Here is a 19,937-nt window from a genome sequence, read left to right as displayed (position 1 = left end):
TCCTGGAATGAGCTGAGACTCAGCACCAAGGGATTGAGAACACCTTCTCAACCAAAAGGGGGAAGTGTGAAATAAATAAAGTATCAATGGCTGAGAGATTCCAAACAGAGTAGAGAGGTTATCCTGGACGTCATTCTTACGCATTAAATAGATATCACCTTTTTAGTTAAGGCATAACAGAACGGCTGGAGGGCACTGCCTGAAAATGTAGAGCTGTGTTCCAGTAGCCATGCTTCTTGAAGATGATTGTGTAATGATACAGCTTTCACAATGTGACTATGCGATTGTGAAAACCTTTTATCTAATGCTCCGTTTATCTATCTTATCGATAGATGAGTAAAACATATGGATTAAAAATAAATAAATAATAGGGGGAACAAATGTTAAAATAAATTTAGTAGATTGAAATGCTAGTGATCAATGAAAGGGATGGGTAAGGGGTATGGTATGTATGAATTTTTTTCTGTTTTCTTTTTATTTCTTTTTCTGAATTGATGCAAATTTTCTAAGAAATGATCATGGTGATGAACATACAGCTATGTATTGTGAGTTATTAATGATATTTTGAGAATGGAATGATCATATGGTAAGAATGTTTGTGTTTGTATGTTGTTATGTTGAGTTAAAAAAAAAAAGAAAGAAAGCTGATTCATTGGATCATTCAACAATTTATTTATCGTCCTGAAAAATGGACAATGTTAAACATGATAGCCAGGGTCCTGCCACAGAGCATAGGCTTGTTGGGAAGAAAGACTGTTAGACAAGCAATTGTAATACTGAGTGATAAAGGTCAGGATGCTACGGGAGCAAAGACAAGAGGAAACCAAATGAGATTCAGTGGACCAGAGAGGCTGCCTAAAGGAAAGGAGCAGGGAAACTGAGGCCTGAGGGATGAGATGTGAGTAGGGGAAAGGGGAAGAGAGGGGTGAGAATGAGCCAGGTGGAGGAAAGGTGCTGATGAAAAGCCTGGGGCAGGCACATTCTAGAACCTGAGAAAATCCTGTCTGTCCTACAGGGTGGGGAGAGCAGAGGGAAAAGAGCTGTGAAGTGCTAGAATTAAACACAGCCAAATCACAAAGGGGCTTACAAGCTCCCTTATAGTCTGGAGACTCACCTGAGGGCAAAGAGGAAAGCCACACTGACTACATGATTTGTGTGACATATTGTAAAATGAACACAGGGGTCTGTTGTTTAGAAAGTACTAAGAACTTCCAGAAGGTGACAGCCTAGCATTAAACAAGCATGGGGCCCTTCAAAGCTCAGGGTTCTGGATGACTGCTCAGATCACCTGCCTATGAAGCTGGGCTTGGGGGAGGAAGCACTGAAAGCTTCAAGCAGGGAAGTGAGATGTGAATAGGCCGATGGGATGGTTTGCCCTCCAATAACCTCCAAAGGAGCCCCCTCAGAAATGGCATGTCAAGTTAGAGAACTCCATATGCACAAACAGAAGATTTGGGTTCTGCCTGCCTGCCTGCTACCAACTGCTTTCATGCATTCAGAAAACCAGGAAATTGAAGAGACTTTCAGCTGTTTCATGATGGATGAGATCAGCTTGTCACTTCTAGTGTGATGGGGGAAGTTTCCCGGAGCAAGTATACAGCCAGACAGTAGGAAGAAGTCTACAGCTTCCTTTGCTCAGCGAAGGAAGACAACATATTAGCGAAAGCACTGGTGGCCTACTGATAGTGTCTGGATTCAACCCATGTGAGGGATTAACAAGAAAATTAGGAAAAGAGTGGAGATAGTTGCTCTCAGAATTTTAAATCGTTAAAAAATAACACTTACTTTTTTCCCTAAAAGTCCAGGTCTTCCGAAGTTTCCCTTAAGTCCCTGTAGCCCAGGAAGACCCTGAAAGGAAATGGGAGATACAAATGAATGTTGATGCTGCAGCAGTTCTCAGAAAGTCCATTAGAAACATTTGACTTTCTTATCAGGTCAGTTCCAACCCCTCCTCGATGCTTCCTTAAAAAAGGACACAGCCACCAGGGGAGAGAGACAGCTGGGCTGAAAACCAACTGACTCAGGTTACTGTCCTTTTAGAGGACAGGCTTTCTACAGCAGGGTCATCGCCAGCACTAGTCCATAATGGTGGCTTTGTGAGAGTTGAAAATATGTTCTTTACTCAACATGCTTTATTTCCAAATTTGGGAAATTTGTCATAATGCACTGATTTTGTTAGAACAAGACATTCTGCCGCCACCTCTCCCTTTGTGTGCTGTACTACATGCACATATTTAATGGTATGTGGAATTTATTTCTATTTCCAAGTCTGAAAATGGGAAAAAGTATCTTTCACAAGCATGCTAGGAGGATAATTAACTGAGGAAACGCAATATCCCTTGCCTTCTGAACTCTGGCTACACAAGCTGAAGAATTGAATAGATTCTGAACAACTTTCATGTGAATGTCTCACCATCCAAAGTTTCATTACTTACTGTCAGAAATTCAGGGACCAAGTCGATTAAGGTGGGGAGTTCAAGTGATGAACAAAGGAAACCAATAAATTTGGAGAGTGAGGGACCTTTGTAGAGTCAATTTGCAATATCTACCATTAGTGGAGAGATGGGCGGCAGAGATAATGTTTTAAAGTTAGAAAAGCCAGAATAATGTATCAGGTTCTGGAGGAAATGGTTATGATTCAGCAATATTCATATTCCTCCAAATGCTTTCTTTAGACTGATGAAATGGGTCTACGCTTTCTGAGTAAAAGCCACACGAAGGAGAAAGAAGAATGATTATGCCATCAACCAGGAATCTGAGCTGTGTTAAAAATGTGCCCCCTGCTAATCTAAAAATGAAAGAATCCATATGTGGATAATGTAAAATAAATTGTGTATGAAGTAAAGGGAAAATGAAGGTTGTGAGCCATTTATCACCATGTCTCTGAGTCACTCACCTGAGGTCCTTTATAGCCTGGGCTTCCCTTTTCTCCTTTAAGGCCAGGACTTCCATTTATTCCCTTTTGTGTTAATAAAAGGAACAAAAATGCAATGACAGGTGTTAATGAACATCTTATTTGATTGGTCAGCACTTTTGAAACACCCCCATGGGAAAGAAATGATCCAACCATTTAAGCAGCCCCTTGCTTAAAAGTTAAAAAGTGGAAATGGAACCGTGAGACGAATCCAGTTTTCGAGGAAAGGAATCAGGCAGAATTGGACTCAGTGGCACAGATCTTTTTAAGGAATGCCCTGCCTGTGTATAAAACCTTCATCCCTCTCTTACAAGGATAAATGAAAAAGAAAGACTAAAGGGAAACATAAAACTCATTTAGATGGGGAAGTAAAATATACAAAGCTCAGGCAGAATTCTTAATGGGCAGGTTACCTCGGCCAAAGTTGTTTCAAGTGAGGACAAAGGACATTTTGGCAGCAGGCCCCTAGCAAAGGAATCAGAGTTTATTTTTCTGCCATATTTGCAATAAAATCCATGGTTCTCTCACATAGAAGGAATAACTAGAGGTGCCTGCAATGTTTTCTCTACTATTCCAGATGTGAAATTCTCCCTGGAGGCCCAGGTCAAATGGCAGATGGAGCCACTGGTCTAGTCTTGGTTCAGAGCCTGAGTATCAGAAGGACCTGTCACCCCCCCTGAAAGACCAGGAATGGATCTAGGCTGACCCATGGTTACTCAGTCTAGAGAACCTACTAGCTGGTGGCTTTGTTCAGGTATCCCAGAAATACTTAAGAGAATTTCAAATCCCTGGGTAGTACAAACCATATGGAAGTTCCTAGAAGAAAACTAATTCCTGGGAAGGTCTTAAAACAGTCACTTGTACAGACCCTTCAAGTTTAAGCTTAAAGGAGGTTTCACAGAAGTGGGCTCCACAAGGTGACTAAGTACCCATGTGCTACAAAGCCATTATCTAGCAATGACCCTGGATCTTTCTGGCATGGAAAGGAACAAGACAGAGAAGTCCTGGCCTCTGATGCCAGTATTGATAATGATATGACCATGACAAAATGCAATGGCTCACAGGAAACCCTATCAGTGGTTTTCCAGAAACACTGCCACTCCCTGTGGAATAAGCTTTGAGTGAGTCAGAAAACAGTTTCCAACTCCCAACTTTCCTCTATGGGAATCTGTGCTCAGGATCTCAGGTAAGGAAAACGAATGCGTTGATCTTGATATTAATTACTAATATAACATTAAGGTATTAATATCTCATTATTGCTAACATGCAGATACAATACCAGGTGAACACAAGAGCATATCTTTCCAAAAGGTTTACCAGTGAGCTACAAATATGGGAGCAGGTTTGATGGAGCAAAATCAACTACCCATTATGGGAAATGCAAAATTTCAGAGATATGTACCATGGAGGAGGGGGGAGGCAAAACTACCTAAGTACTTCTCATCAGAATAACCCAATATTATTCTCTCAATATTTATCCAATATTCCAACACACCTGTGGTCCTTGTAATCCTTCAATTCCTGGTACACCTTCAGGCCCTGGATCGCCTGGTTCCCCCTGATGGATGAGAGTTTTCAGTGTTAGGATTTCCTCTACACAGTTTCCATATGGATTTCCCTACATGGCACCTAGATACGATTCTAACGCATGGTTCTTGGGCTCAAAGTCACCCCATACTTTGCTTAGGATTTTACTTTCCCCTGCTACCTAAGGAATGAATACATCTTTGTTTTTCATTCTAGTATAGAATTGTATTCTCTCGCAGTCAATTCCAAACGCACATGAAAAGCAGTTAAATGCAGGAACATTTAGAAGTATACAGGCTCTGCTTGTCTCCAAGGTATCTGTGAGGGAGGCTTTGACTTAGATCAAGCCTGTCCTGGTCTTGGCAGCTGAACTGAGGGAGAGCTGTGCCCCCCACCAGTCAAGGGGGATCATGTCCAGTGCTTGGCATTTCCTACCACTTCCTTTTCAAATGCTCATTCAATACCACCACCATTTGCAGGTGAGAAATCTTCTTCCCAGCTGCCACAGGGGCTAGGAAGTAAAGGATACTTACTGGGACACCTTGGGACCCCCTTTGGCCTTCTCTTCCCTGGAACAGAAAATGCAAATGTCAACGTGTAGGGTCCTAATGGAGAGGGTTGCTTAGAAGCAAACCAGCATCGCTCATTCCCTAACACATCTGATTGACATAAGTAATGAGCAGCTCACAGAAAGGGGTCCCCTGAGGCAATTTCCACAGACGAGTTTCCACACTGGGCACTTAATTACAACCTAACATTTGGGGGATTGATGGCAAACCAATCAAAAAGTCATTACAGACCCATCTCAAAGTCTAATGACCTCTGACAATTATCCTTGAGACTGTTTGAAGAATCAAATCAATTGGAAGAACCTGCCTTCTACCTTTCCCTGTCTGGCAAATCCCGTAAAAGTAGTCTGCTAATCAGAGGCTTCCTGCATGAGAGCCAGCTGTGTTATATCCACTACTTTGATCTGGTTCCCTGACTCGCACCTCAGAGGAGAATAAAGAATTCTTTATACAGAGCCAATGGGGTTTGTCTTGATGAAATTCTATGAGGAGGAAATGGCTGATGGGGTCTGCGAACTATATGACAATGCATATACCACCAACAGGTTCATCTGAGAAAAGTTAGATTGATCCTGAAGCCTCACTCTGTGCATCTGTCCAGAAGCAATTTCACATTGTCAGCTCCGGCTCTCCATCTAGTGGCTGTCTTTGCCATACCCTCTGCTTTCCAGAAGGCAGCCATGCAGGAAAAAGCAGCTAGATGGTTCTAGCTTCTTTTTCCCTAAACAGCAGTGATAAAATCTGACCCATCTCCCCTCTTTAAGAGAGTCGTGGGTCATCTCAACTCACATGTTCACTTTGTGTTGTGATAAACAACTATGATTACTTTAGGTTCAAAGACAAATACTTTGAAATTTTTCTTTCATTCAGAAAGGTAGCCATGGACATTGTTATTTAAGAACCACTGTTTTCTTTCAACTGCCTACTTTCTGAAGTTCCTCAGTCTACCTAACCAAGTAGCATCTCCATCAGGTAAGGTGAAGAATTCTTCCACTGAGATCCTGCCCCTTGATTTAAGGTACAACTTGCTTTTAACATGGAACTCTTCTTTGGGAGAAGTTACCCAATATAACTTGTCAGTTGATTGTACCTTGATGTGACTAGTTTATCAGCTCTCCTGACTGTATGAAAATAGAGAAGATATGATAAACAAAGATTTAAGCCACTGTTTCCATGTCATCACAATTCTGTCTCCATTGAAAAGCAAGAATAAAATAATGTTTATTCTGTGTAATGGACAGTAAGCACTCGGGTTGGGGGCATGTCCTTAGAAATCAGGCCATCTCAAGCTCAACTCTGCCATGTAAACCCTGGATGAAACAGAGCAATAGTGCCATAAACATTAGCCAGGATGGTTGGGGCCATGGACTTGGGTGTAAGATAATCCAAGTTAAGAGCCAGCTCTGCCATTTACGAGCTATTGTGACCTTGGGCAATTGTTTAAGTTCCCTTGATTATCTCACCTGCAAAGTGGATATAAAAGTCTCTATCTCACTGATTGGTTATGGGGATTAAATTAATTAATATTACAAAATGATTTAATCAGGACCTGGTATAAAATAGCTGCAATAGAAGTATAAATTTTATAATTCACACATATTCTCTGTGTGTGGTAGGCAAGAGCAAAGGACCCAGAATGCGATTTCAAGGGCTCTGTTTTTTAGTATGTTGATATATTTCTTTGGCACTAGCTGGCGAAACAATTTATATAAATTGAATTCGGTCATGCAGGAGGCCATGTCCTCGGTTTGGTTATAGTGTTCAGAATTTGTCCTCTTCTTAAGATCCTCTGACCCTGATGGAGAATTCTATCCTTCATTGGAAAGGTGGGGAAAGCGAGTAGAAAAGTGTAGATGTTGTTTTATATATACGTTGCTTTGTTTAATCCAGGAGAAATGTGATTACGAAGAAAGAAATCAGTAGAGGAGGGAGTCAAGATGGCGGAGAAAGGGTTGTGAGATTTTGTCCTTGGTGTGGTTTAAATATAAGGGATCCGATTACCCAAGTATTAGCCTCCCCTTACCCCACTCCTGACATCTCTTTTTAAAAAGTGTCTGATCAACAGGACAGTTACAAAGCTATTACAAACTAAAGGAATTTTCTCTTAAACCAACAAAAATAGACAAATGTTTTTCTTAAAAATGTATAGCATTTAGTTCATCTTGCCGCTCTACTCCCTCTTCTGATGACATTTTAATTCTCTTGTGGGGAGATGAGGGCAAAGCCCCAAACGATTTTACCAGACGCCACCGGGAAACCTAATACATCCAATTGCAAATCCTTTCCCTTAAGAACCGTGATTCAAGATAAACACAGACAAGAGGAATCAAAACACATTTCTTCACAATCTCTCATAGGGGAAGGGTGATCAGCCACCGTTTCCAAAGTGATGAGAAGATTCCACCAGAAAGCCGAGTATTTTGAGTTCCCTCCTGAACAAAACTAAGGGTCAAATCTAAGTCCTCATAACACTCCTCTCTTTTTATGGTCTCCATGCTGAGTGAGCGCTAGAGCAGTTTCTAACGCAGTCAAGATAGCATCTCGAACTTCAATAGTCCACACACAGAAAGCGATTTCTTAGTTATTCCTTAAAAATTGGGGGGAATGACAACAGCCCTGCCTTTGGTTGCGCTAGGCTTGATATCACCTGGGACGCTACAAAGTTACCCTAGGATCCCTAGGGTTGCTACCGGGTTGGCCCCAATCTCCAGGATTTGGGCTTGTTAAGGAAGAATGCATCTGGGATTTTTCTTTTCTTTGATAGTATAGGATGAGGAAGAGAGTGTGTTTACCCGCTTCATAATATTCTTATATAAGCTCAGAGATGCTAAGCTCCTGGGGGAGAGTTATAGACTCTCTTCAAAGGCATTTCAACAGCATAAGGAAAGTGGAAAGGGGAGGGCAGACCGTGTCATAGCTTCTCAAGCAGGGGTGATTTTGCTGCCCCAGCTCATCTGGCAGTCTCTGGAGACATTTTTGATTGTCACAATTTGGGGAGTGGGGGTCAGGAACAAGGGCATGCTACTAACATCTAGTGGTCAGAGACTGCCAGGGATACAGCTAACCTCCTACAGGGCACAGGACAGCCTCTCCCTACAAAGAAATTTCCAGCCCATAATATCAATAGTGCCAAGATCGAGGAACCCTACGAATGTATCAGATCCCATGGTGGCCCAGAAATCCCTCTTTGGCATTGTTAGGTGATAAGCAGGAGAAATAAATATCTGCGGAAAGACTTACCCTGCTTCCTATGGGACTGGGGGTGCCTGGTGTCCCTTTTTGTCCAGTACTACCCTAGAAATGCAACAGTTTATTCAAGATCATAAAGCAAAAGATTCAGAATCATTTATAATAGCATAAGCTTCAAAACCTCATGCACACCAAAAAAACCCTCACAAAAAACCCTCACAAAAACCCTGATGCACTGTTAAAATAACACAAATATGCTAATGCACATTAAATATATCCATTGAAACGGAAAAACAACATGAATCGCTATTATACATTTTCCCACATATATCTCTTGCAGAAACTGAATAATTTTTTTCACAAAAGTGTAGCCTATTGCAAAATGGCTTACTTTTTTTTTTAAAAAAAAAAGGCCCTTTTTTTTTGCATGGGCAGACTCCGAGAATCAAACCTGGGTGTCCAGCATGGCAGGGGAGAATTGTGCCACTGAGTGACCACTGCCCACCCAATAAGGATCTTATTAATGTGGATTTAGGGAGGTATTTTTTTTGCTTATTTATAGAAGTATTATGTATTTCACTAAATAATTAATTTCACTCAGACTTTATGAAGCCTAAATTCAATAACACAATTTATCACTTATGTATGTAAAATAAATCCAATTACTTGTCTTCCCTGTCCTCCTTTGGAGCCCTTTTGTCCTCTGATGTTATTATTTTGTCCTGGATTACCCTAGAGGAAGAATGAAAAAAGCATTTCAGAATTAAGCCACAAAAGGATTTTCACCAAAGGATCTAAACTCACTTGGAACGGAAAAGGGGTATAAAAAAATTATCCGTCTTTGAAATTCATGGGGCTTTTAGAAAAAATGAAAGTACTATTTTCTCAAGCTTGAAGGAGATTTGGTGATAAATGAAGACTTGCAAAGGTGCTTCCTGGGCCATAGTGGTTTTCCTTTCTCTGTTGTGTCCCAGCCTCACCAAATATTCCATGCCACTTCCTCACATGTATAATAAGAATCCCCTGTAATCTACTCTGCAAATAGGAAATCTGCAGCTCTGTAAGATCAGAAGCCCATTATCTAAAACCATGGTAATTCTCCATTGAAGGAACTTAAAAGTCTCAAGATACCTAAGTAATAATAAAATGGAAACATAATTCCCAGTCTTAGATCTTTAACAGTATTCTCTAATAATCATCCCAGATGATATACACCCAGATTTTCCCCAAACATTTAAGCCTCAGGAATATTTACCACCCCCACTCCCAAGACAATGTTTTCTAGAGGTTTGCAAGAGACACAAAGGGAAAGGAGGTGGGAACTGTGCAGCAACAATGCAATTCAGAGCCAAATGGGCCCCAATAACTTACGGGATCCCCTGGGAAGCCCTTCTCCCCACGAGTCCCAGGGGGGCCTTTGGAACCCGGGCTGCCCTGAAAAAAATAAAATGAGCTTCTTAGTTAACTTGTAGGAGGATTTCATAATAGTGTTAAAATGTCATGTGAGAGTCTGTATGTGTATGTGCATATGTGAAATCAATCAGAAAAAAACACTACATTTTCCCAGCAAAGCCAGCTTCCTCCAGACTTCTCATGCAATCTTTAGTTTGGTTTATGTCTATGGTCAGGATTATCTTCTGTGGTTGAGAAATTGGAAAACTTCTCACGGTTTGGCACAGTGCTGTCCAATAGAACCTTCTACAACATCAGAAATGTTCTACATACTGTCCAATAGTGTAGACATTAGTCAGCTGTGTCTATTGGTCACTTGAAATATGGCTAGTGCAGCTGAGAACCTGAATTTTTATTTCATTTAATTTTAATTAATTTATGTTTAATTAGCCATGTGTGTCTAATGGCTAACATATTCAACAGACCACCCAATCCAGCAACTTCGGACATCTATAATTAACTTATGCACTGGAAACCTCTACAGGGATACCCCATTGTCATCTCAAACCCAACTGGTCCCCACTGAACTTGCCCTAGCCAGGATCCTCATGGTCAATCTGATTGTCTCCCCATTTATGGTTCCTCTGGTCACTAAGACTGGGAAATCTTATGCCCCGGGGCCAGGATTAGGGTGAGAGCAGCGGGGCACCTAGGGTGCAAAATTTAAGGAGGTGTTCATGCTTTGCATTACCTAACAGTGTGCGCTTGCTTAAATTTTGTACTCTAGATGACTTGTTTGCTTCACTCAAGTCCTGGTCTTGCTATATGCTTAGTATGGATTGCATCTGTTCTGACTGTGCTTTACTTGGGAGACTTCCTCACTTCTCGCCTTGATTCCTGCAGACCTGCCTCTCACTCCTGCCTTGCCTCTATGTCATCTCTAACACATCCTCCACACTATTGCCAAGTCATCTTTCCAAAATGCAAATTTGGTTGTGATCCTGCAGTTTAAAATTCTTCGAAGGTTCCCCACTGCCTAATGGCTGAAAGCCAAACTTCTTTGCAAGGCTCATGAGTGCTTTCCAGATCTGTGCTGTTCTCTCTATCCAGAATGCCCTTCCTTCACATCTTTGCCTTGCTAATTCTTACCCATCTTCAGCTAAGGGAACATTTCCTCCAGGAAGATTTCCTAAACAACCCCCCCTCCCACCAGCCTGACTTAGATGCCCCAGGTCCCGCATACTCCTATGTCATTGCCCCCATCATAATCGGGGTGGTATAGTTGTGGATCTGTCTGTCTCTGCAGTTAGACTGAGACTCCTTGAAGATAAGAACTCTGTGCTTCAGCGCTGATTCTTTAACATATAACTCAGTGCTTGGAACATGCCAGGTACTCAAAAACGATTTGATAAATAAATGGATCAGAACATAAAAATAGAGATGTTTACAAACAAGTAGGTACATATTAATGTGTGTTGAAATGAATTTAAAAGAGAAAGGGCTTCTCTGGGTTTTGCTACAATAAAATAATTTTGTCCCTTTCTCTTGCTTTTTAGTTTTTTTTGGGGGGGAGTGGGTAGGGAGAGGGATGAAAGCGAAGGAACACAGAAGCTATTGCCAGGCAAAAGCATTCATCATCAGACTTCTGAAAAACATGGCTATACAAGGAGACTACATGCTCTGAATCTTTCCAGCTGGAGATTCTTGAAAATTACACGCATACCCTCTTGCTTCAAACAGGAAAGCAGCATCTATTCAGTGGTAAAAGGCTTCCATTATTTGGTTGAGTTAGCTGTCAAGTTGATCCCCAATAACCACTGACATGCAGCAATTAGAACTGACTCTGTAACCAAAATTTCCTACTTTTATGTATTGAAAAGTGCTACCTGGGATCCTGGGTCACCTTTTTCTCCCTTGTTTCCAGGAAATCCATGAAAGCCCTAAAAGAAGACAAGGAAAACAAAACACCCTTTATTTATTTACCACCAACCTTGTGACAATTCTATGGTGCTCAAAGAAGAATAACTTACCTCTTCCCCATCTATTCCTTCAATCCCATCATCTCCATGTTCTCCCTGAGAGATGATAATGGACAGAAATCAGGTGTAAAGAGATCACTGCTACATGTTTATTAGGAAACCAATCCCATCAGGAAATAAAATTTGACTGAGAAGAAACTACAATACCTTAGCTCCAGAAAATCCTTTGAGTCCCTGGAAGAGATTTAATATCACTCACTGACATATCAAATACAGAATATGGATTCACAGACTGCTAGAACAGGAAGGGGCTGTCACCTTAAAGTGAATTATTCTGTATCTCTTTGGTTGCTTCTGGCTATACAACCACAAAAAGATTATAAGTGGAATTTAATTAATGCTCACACACTCCTTGAGATTTTTAAGAAACAGAATTAATCTGCAGATAAGGAAGCTAATAAATCTAATTGGAGAAAAGGAGAGAGGGAAAGCTGATTGAAGAGGGGAAAATGAGGGAGGGAAGGAATGGAAGAGAAAGGGAGAGGATGTCAAAGTTGAATCTAACATAACATTTCCAACAGAGCCTTACCTTTTGACCTCGCTCCCCTGAACATCCTGCATTCCCTCTCTCTCCTTGGGGTCCAATATCTCCTCGCGTTCCCTAAAAAAAGTAACCCAAACTGGTATCCAAAGTAAATCTTCTGTCAGAAGTTGCCTCTTGTTCACTTTCAGACAATTAAGCTGAACCACATGGGGATTCCAGGCTATAGACAAAGCAAATCCTCCTAAGGACTCATTCATTTTAATCTGCTTTTTCTTTTCCCTACATTCAAACATTACCCCCTGTCAACCCTCAGGGCTTCCTTAGAGATGCAAGATCACAGGGCTTCACTGCCCTCATCAGACAGCACAGCCCAAGGCTCAGAAGTCTCCTCATTTTCCAACCACACTCGAGTGCTCCAGTGACACAGTAGGGCCTGCTTTGGAAAAGTCAGCATTGAGGACAGGACAAAAGTCAGTCAGTGCCAGGGGACTAGAGCTGAGGAGAAACAATTGATGGGAAGTGACACACTGCAAGCATGCCAAGGTGAGGACAAGCCAATCCTCATGGGAAGGGTCACCAGGTTAAAGACCCTCCGAGTCACATGGTCTGTGCAGGAAAGAGTGATCAAGGTCAATGCCATATGCACTTCCCACCAATCCTGATGCACCTAGGAAATATTTTAATACAGGTAAATGTTAGAGTAAAAGACATCTCGAAAGGAGAGCAATCTTATGCCTCTAGAGGGCAGGGTCCCCAGCTGTCTCTTCCACCATTGTACCCCTGTGCCTGGTGCAGGCCTGGGTCAGGCAAATGCTCAGAGTTCACTTTGATGAATACCGACTTTTTTTAGCAGCGAGCTTTATTCTTTCCTTCCTGGTACATAAGGAAAAGTGACTTTTTTTCTTATTTTGCGTTCTTTATTCCAAAGATTATTCCAAGTAAAAGCAAGAGGCCTTGCCCATAGCTGGGGTGGCTGAGCGATATCTAAAACCACTCAGCCAGCTGGTGGGGTCACAGCCAGTCCCTTTGATGGCACCTTTCCCCACGACTCCTCTGAGCGTCCAGAGGCCTGACTTAAGGCACTTCCCTTTGTGGTAGTTTTGTAAACAAGTTCAGCCCCAGGGCTTTGGAGGAATTTATAAATGTTTACAGATGAGGAAACTGAAGGTTAAGAAGTTTAATATGCTGTTCAAGCTCTCATTTCTTGTTCAACCCTTGGCAGTCAGACTCCAGAGCACGTGTCTTTAATCATTGTGACTTGCTGCCCCAGATAGAAATTGGCCTTGATTTTAATGGGATGGAGTCATGAGCTGGAACCATCCTGGATATTTCCCATCCCAGACGGAACTACTCAACTGGTTTCAGTTCCTCCAAATCTATCCTCATAACTCAAAAAATGAACCCAGTAAGGGTTTTTTTTTCCCCATGCCTTGGGGAATGCTTTGCCTGCTTCCCTTTCCATGCAGGAATATGGGCTCCAGCTCTGGCCTAGAGCCATGTCCAAAGCCCTGGGTTTCAGGTCCAAAGCAGGAGGTATGCCCTGCTCCCTGCCACTGATAAAAGCATGCCCAGAAAATTTAGGTAAGTCTGTTCCCTCTTTCCCCCAAAAGTAGGTTTAGCCAGTGCCTCATGATTCAGACAAGGAAAATGGAAAAGAAAAACAACTCCTTTCTGAAGATAAATAAGTACATAAAAAGAAACATAGCAACAAAACTCACAGTCCCTTCTGTTGAAAAATAAAGTTTTTCATGAGAAAGAAAATCAGTAAATTGTGGGAGGTCATGCAAAACTTACAGGGCCTCCTTCCTCTCCCGTGTGTCCTCTGCTGCCTTTCAGACCTGGAGAGCCCTGGGAAAAGAAACAGGAAAAGCAATCTGAAGCCATCTCCATCTCCCATCCCTGTTCACACTTGCGCAACCATCAGGTACTTGAGGGAAGTCCCTCCCTCCGATGACAGGGTAGCTTCTGCAACTGCAGCTGGGAATTTGGGAAGAGGTGGTCAGTATCTGAAACCCTCTGCAGAAGGAGGTTCTCCTGGAGCCCTGGAGGTCGGCTGCTCCAGCCGCAGCAGCTTCTCCTGGGGAGCAGGCTGGGAGCCCGCTGCAGCCCAGGACTCCGTGTCTATTCCATGCCTGCTGCCTCCATGTGCCTTTAGCAGGCATGTCAGTCGGTTTCCTGAGGGATCATTTTATTTCCTTCTGCTTCTTTGAGCACTCAAGGAAGAATAAGCACATCTTTCAAAAGCCAGTTCATGTATATTTAAATTGTGATCTTTTCTCCATCGGCCACTGTGAGATTTAACTGCTTTGTGGCTGATTCGTGCCCCCCGCTTCCTCTACTGCAGGGGCTCGCTCTCTGCTCAGTACACCGAGGTGAGTTGTGCTCATGGAATATAATTCTAATATTGACCTGAGCAAATTAATGAGAGAGGAAACTGGGCTGAGCAAAACATTGTAATGCATTAAAAAGCCAAATACAAATTTTCCTTCCCAAAAGGTGAATGATGCAGAACTCATGAGCTGGTATTTGATCTCACTCTTTTTTAAAAAAAAACAACTTTTTTTGTGATATTCACCACCTATTTGAAAATGTGCATTAAAGTGCACCAAACACAAAATGCAACTCAGTTATAATACAGCAAACAGCTGTATAACCAAAAAATTAAAAAAAAATTTTTTTAATTGAAAATCTTCACACACATATTCTATACATGGTGTATAATCAATGGCTCACAATATCATCACACAGTTGTGTATTCATCACCATAATCATGTTTGTAGAACATCTGCATCACTCCAGAAAAAAGAAATAGAAAGAAAAAACTCAAACATACTATACCCCTTACCCTTCACTCTCATTGACCACTAGTGCTTCCATCTATCCAATTTATTTTACTCTTTGGCCCCCCTACTATTTACTTGTTTGTTTATTTATCTATACTTTTTGCTCATCTGTCCATACCCTGAATATAAGGAGCATCAGACACAGGTTTTCACCATCCCACAGCCACATTGTAAAAATTAAATCTTTATACAATTGCCTTAAAAAATCTAGGCTACTGGAACATAGCTCTACAGTTTCAGGTACTTGCCTCTAGCCACTCCAGCTTCCTTGCATTTTAAATTTTAAACTACTTAATTATTCAGCCCCAAGCACATTAGGTTAGTTTTGCCTGTTTTCAAACGTTTTATAAATGCAGTCACACCACATATATTCCTCTGTGTTTTGCTTTCTGGTTCATTGTTGTGTTTGAAACATATTCATGTTGTGTGTGGCTGTAGTTCATTCACTTTCATTGCTTAAAATATTCCCTTGAATGAAAACGACATGACATATTTATCCCTCGTATCGTTATGCAACTAATCATTTATGATTCATTTTCTTTAAACGTCTATTACTCTGCAATGCTACATTGTTTCTGCAGCTCAATCCTGTTCCATTGCTGATCAAGTACAACTCTCCTCATTATTTCTAAAGCCTCCTGCCATCTTTCAAACTGTCAAAAAGAGGTAAAAAGCATAAGTTGCAAAAACTGAGAAGCACCATCGCCAAGGATATATGAGAGAACAGGTTACTATTCTTAGCTGCAGCATCAAAATTGAGCCTTTCTGAACCGGGTCCTACACCAGAGAAGTTACACGAAATGCCCAATTACATCAGCCTCAAGCAAAGGTTGTAAATTCAAGCAGCCTCAACCCTACCCACACCAAGTAAAGCACATTATGCAAAATGATATCACAAGTAAATGGCACCTTTGAGGATCGCAGTCCTCGTGGCCCAGGGGTTCCTGGAGCTCCTGAGCACTTGCAGAATGTACAGCAGCAAGTCCTCTCTGCAATATTTCCCTGGAAACAAAAAGCAGGATAGGGACACTGTGAGCAAGGATGTGTCTGAGTAAGCAACTGTTGTCATAAGAACCATATTCAAGACCACAAACCCTAATCTATCGCCTACAAGTCGACCTTCATACTTTTTCATATACGAAAGACCAGGCATTTGGCTTCATGGGTAAACTAAGGCAATCTTTGGAAATACTGTAAAGTTTCTAACTTAGTTCCCATGGCAACTTGGTTTTGAATAATATGAATTTTTTGCTCAATAACTCACCAGGTACTGTGATAGCGTTTTGCCCAGTTCTCTCATTCCAATGGTCAGGTGAGTCCTGTAATCAAACCCTTTTCCAAATTCAAAGCTCGAAAAGTCATGGTGAACAGTTGGATTGAGGGACACCACCAGCAGAGCATCCAGTCCTATTCAGTGAAAATAACTGATATGAAGCCAAAGGGGTTGTACATGAAAAAGAAGAAAAACCCATCATATTTCCACTCAGTGAATGTTATTCAGTTATTCAGAAAGCTGGGAGTGGGGGTGGGGAGGGAGAGCAAATAGTGCACCTAACAGAAGAAGAACCCAAAAGCAGCCTTGACTATATTTTCTGTACATACTCAAGGCTCTGGTACTCCATTTTAGCAAGAAACCAGCCTAGGAAAAGTATTGAAGAGAAACTATCTACAAATCTTACAGAAAAACTGTAGCAGAAAACTGTGTTCAATACCTCACCACCAAATTCAATGCAATTCTTGGGCATTTGAAAGCAGCTTTTAAGAAAAGGCCTCATTCACCTTCAGGCTTTTTTTTTTGAAATTTCCTGAATATAAATTAATGATAGTTTCCAAGTCATTCCTGCTGCCAACCACCCCTCGAGACCAGATCTCCAGAAAGAAAGCTCAGCATGATTGCACGCTCAGTTAACTTCTGGTCACAACCAACAGTTCATTCGTTCATGTATTCACTCATTCCTCCATTACTCACTCATTCATTTATTTGTTTGTTCATTTACTCCACCCGTTCATTAAACGATTGTTTGTTTATTAGGAGCCTATTATGTGCTAATCATTGTACCAGGGAGACAAGGAGGACAGCATAGACATTCTCCTTCTCTTCACAAAGGTTATGGTCTAATGGAAGAGTTAGTTGCTCTAGATAGTTGCTCTGAGAAGTGGTAAATGCTCTGAGAGGGTAAGTCAGGATGCGTTGGGAGCTAAAGGAGAAGCCCCTTACTCAGTCTTGGAAGATCATGGAAGGTTTCTGGAAAGAACCAATGTCTTAAGCTGACCCTAAAGGATGAGTGGAAGTTGGTCAAGGGAAAGAACCAGAAATGGAAGGTGGAAAGAATTGGGTAAGAGGTGCAGTGGGGAGAGTTTTAGGCATAAGAAAAAGAGCATAGCAGGGATGCCAAGGAAAGAAGCTATGAAGTACATTTTAGGAGGAGTGGAAAAAATTCTGAACACCTGGAACCTGGGTGTGAAAAGTGAGATAAGGCTGGACTGGTGAGCAGGGGCCAGATCTGAAAAACCTCATGGGCCATAATAAGTGTTTAATATATATCCCAGGAACGGGGGGGGGGGGGGGTGTGCGTATTGAAGGGTTCTGAGTAGGGGAGGTAACACAACCCAGCAATAACGTGGAATTTTTTCCTTCTACGGAGGATGCCTGTGAAGCTGAGCCCTAGGAGCCAGTCTGCAGTTCCACCAAAAAGGCTGCAAACAGTGCATTCCGCCTGACAATTAAGGAAGTCTCCAGTCACTACATATTACTTTCAACTTCTGCATTTAGTTGCTAGCTGAGTCCGAAGTTAAGACAATGAAAGGGGCATATATAGTGAAGAGTGTTTTCCCAATCCAAGTAGCTATCTTTCACATGGAAAATCAGAAACAATAGGAGGGGTGTTAGGTCAGTTCCTTAGAAGCAGAATCTGAGAAAGGAATTTGGGGATAAGTGATTTATTGAGGGAGAGAGAGAAGCAGAATGGGGACTCTGTGAGCAAGGATATGTCTCTGTGAAGCCTTAGCCTTGGCCTGATTCAGAAGAACTCAAGAGGGTAAATTGCACCAGACTTGGCTACCTGAGGTAAGAGGGGTGGCTTTTGTGATCCTCTTATCATTGACTCCTCTCCCCGAAATGAGACATGGTATTACTGCCCTCTTACCCTCAGGCATGTCCAGACTACATGGCTGAGATTAGCCAAGGGCAAATGTCTGAAGAAAGTCACCAGTGTAAAAACCTTCATCATAGCATTCTTGGCATTTGGGGGATGAGTGTGTTGGCTGGTGTCGGAGACCTGAGCAGGGGTACCAACAGCATCTCCTACAAGTGGCCAAACTCTAGAACACCTGCATAAAGTCAGACATTTGTTCAGTATATTCCATGCTTCATTGTTGAAATTTTCAACTCAGTACCTGCTTCTCTAAGCCTTTCTGACTCATTTTCAAGCATTGTGATGCTATCACCATCGAGACCATCCGAGAAGATGAGCAGTACCTGGAGAAAGAAGAAAGCAGAGAAAGGGATGATGTGAAATATGATTGGGGAGGGAGGAACAAGTGAAAGAATATGGAGAATGGAAATAGGATGTGCATGGGTTACCTGTCCCCGGGATGCAGATTTATTCTCATATGTGTTCCACAGGGACTCCAATAACTTTACATTTAGATGAGTTGGTCCTTTGATGGTGACCTGCGACAGCCTGTCAAATACCACTTTCTGGTAGATGTGGAATTTCTCAGGGAATTCTTCGACACTGTTCACCTGAAAAGCCACGCTCACCTGAGTCTCTGCACCTGCCCCACAGCTCACCCCCCTGATGGAGCTGATGTCTTCTAAGATGCCTGGGAGGTATGATTCCAGTCGGGGGTGATGCTGGAACAAAGTCTGCCCCAGCACATGAGTGGAAATGTCGAACCCAACCACTACATCCACGAAGCAGTCTGGAGACCAAGGGAAACAAGGCCAGATTAGTGAACAGATGCGAACAAGGAAAGACAGAATGGAGAGGGAAAAGGAGAGAGGTCATGACCGAGGACTAGGGCCTCTGTTACCCAAACTGTGTCAGAAAGTAAGATATTGGTTGTTCTACCAGCACATAGGTGCTTCCTCTTGCAAATAACACAAGTTCCAAGAAGTATTTCAAGTTCAAACTATGATTTAGTCTCATTCCGAGTGATTGGCTTCGTATGTGTTCATGTGTGCGTATGTGCATTTTTCTTCTTCAAATGATAAAATTCATATAATCATAAAATATTAAAGATTTGAATTATCTTTGGAGATTAATCCAGAGATTGCAAACTCAAATGAATGCATAGTCCAGGTGGGTAATGTAAATAAGTCAATGGGCATGTGTAAAGGAAGTGAATTGGGGAGGAAAGGCCCATCTCCAAGCTCCAGTAGAAAGTAGCCATGGGGGACCCGAGTACTGTCAGTTCTTCTGATCTTACAAAGGGAAGCCAGAGATCTACATTTTATGAAAAATCTATCAGTTGCCAAAAGATGTCAGCTAATCTAACAAATTGTCAACGTTGGACAGGGTAAATAGAATTCATCTGCAAGCTGCCATTTCATACATGAGAAGACAGTGATTCATAGAGGTTGTCATGGCTGAACCAGAGTTAGAACTCCGGATTTCCAATTCGAGGGCCCTTATATTGTTTCTGCCACTGTATACTGCCTTCACTTAAGCACTCCGAATAAGACATAAATAATCTGGGAAGCTTTGCAAGACCAACGCATTTTGTGAAAAAAAGTAACTCCAACCATGGAAACTCTGGAAACATAAGCATTTTGTGCAAATGCCACAAAATGTTATGATTCACTGCTGCTTTCTTGATGCATGGTTCTCCTAACTCCCAGTTCCAAAGTTACAGAAACTGAGTCCCGCATGGCTATTCTCAGCTGGAGCTGAATAGTGACATCTCCTTAAGGTGGCTTATTGCTCCCCAGTGCCTTTCCCTTACATCTGCCCATCGGCATGTTTTCATTATTCGCCT

At 41.9% G+C, this 19,937-nt stretch overlaps 1 protein-coding gene across 1 annotated transcript in view; it reads right to left on the bottom strand.

The window, feature by feature from the left end:
• COL6A5 (collagen type VI alpha 5 chain) overlaps positions 1 to 19,937 on the bottom strand; it is a 118,200-nt gene that overhangs the window by 51,090 nt on the left and 47,173 nt on the right. Inside the window, exons 9-24 of the mRNA XM_077130093.1 lie at positions 18,541 to 18,881; positions 18,354 to 18,435; positions 16,222 to 16,364; positions 15,867 to 15,959; positions 13,909 to 13,962; positions 12,160 to 12,231; positions 11,778 to 11,804; positions 11,622 to 11,666; positions 11,478 to 11,531; positions 9,571 to 9,633; positions 8,866 to 8,931; positions 8,251 to 8,304; positions 4,975 to 5,010; positions 4,410 to 4,472; positions 2,897 to 2,959; positions 1,786 to 1,848 (exon numbers count right to left, since the gene is read on the bottom strand). Coding sequence (XP_076986208.1) covers positions 1,786 to 1,848; positions 2,897 to 2,959; positions 4,410 to 4,472; positions 4,975 to 5,010; positions 8,251 to 8,304; positions 8,866 to 8,931; positions 9,571 to 9,633; positions 11,478 to 11,531; positions 11,622 to 11,666; positions 11,778 to 11,804; positions 12,160 to 12,231; positions 13,909 to 13,962; positions 15,867 to 15,959; positions 16,222 to 16,364; positions 18,354 to 18,435; positions 18,541 to 18,881 — 1,319 coding nt within the window. The remainder of the gene's footprint in view (positions 1 to 1,785; positions 1,849 to 2,896; positions 2,960 to 4,409; positions 4,473 to 4,974; positions 5,011 to 8,250; positions 8,305 to 8,865; positions 8,932 to 9,570; positions 9,634 to 11,477; positions 11,532 to 11,621; positions 11,667 to 11,777; positions 11,805 to 12,159; positions 12,232 to 13,908; positions 13,963 to 15,866; positions 15,960 to 16,221; positions 16,365 to 18,353; positions 18,436 to 18,540; positions 18,882 to 19,937) is intronic.

The sequence above is a fragment of the Tamandua tetradactyla genome, chromosome 15 (genome assembly GCF_023851605.1).
Source record: "Tamandua tetradactyla isolate mTamTet1 chromosome 15, mTamTet1.pri, whole genome shotgun sequence".
Classification (NCBI taxonomy): Eukaryota; Metazoa; Chordata; class Mammalia; order Pilosa; family Myrmecophagidae; genus Tamandua; species Tamandua tetradactyla.
Note: the sequence above shows the minus strand (reverse complement) of the source record. Positions and strands in the feature narration are given on the sequence as shown.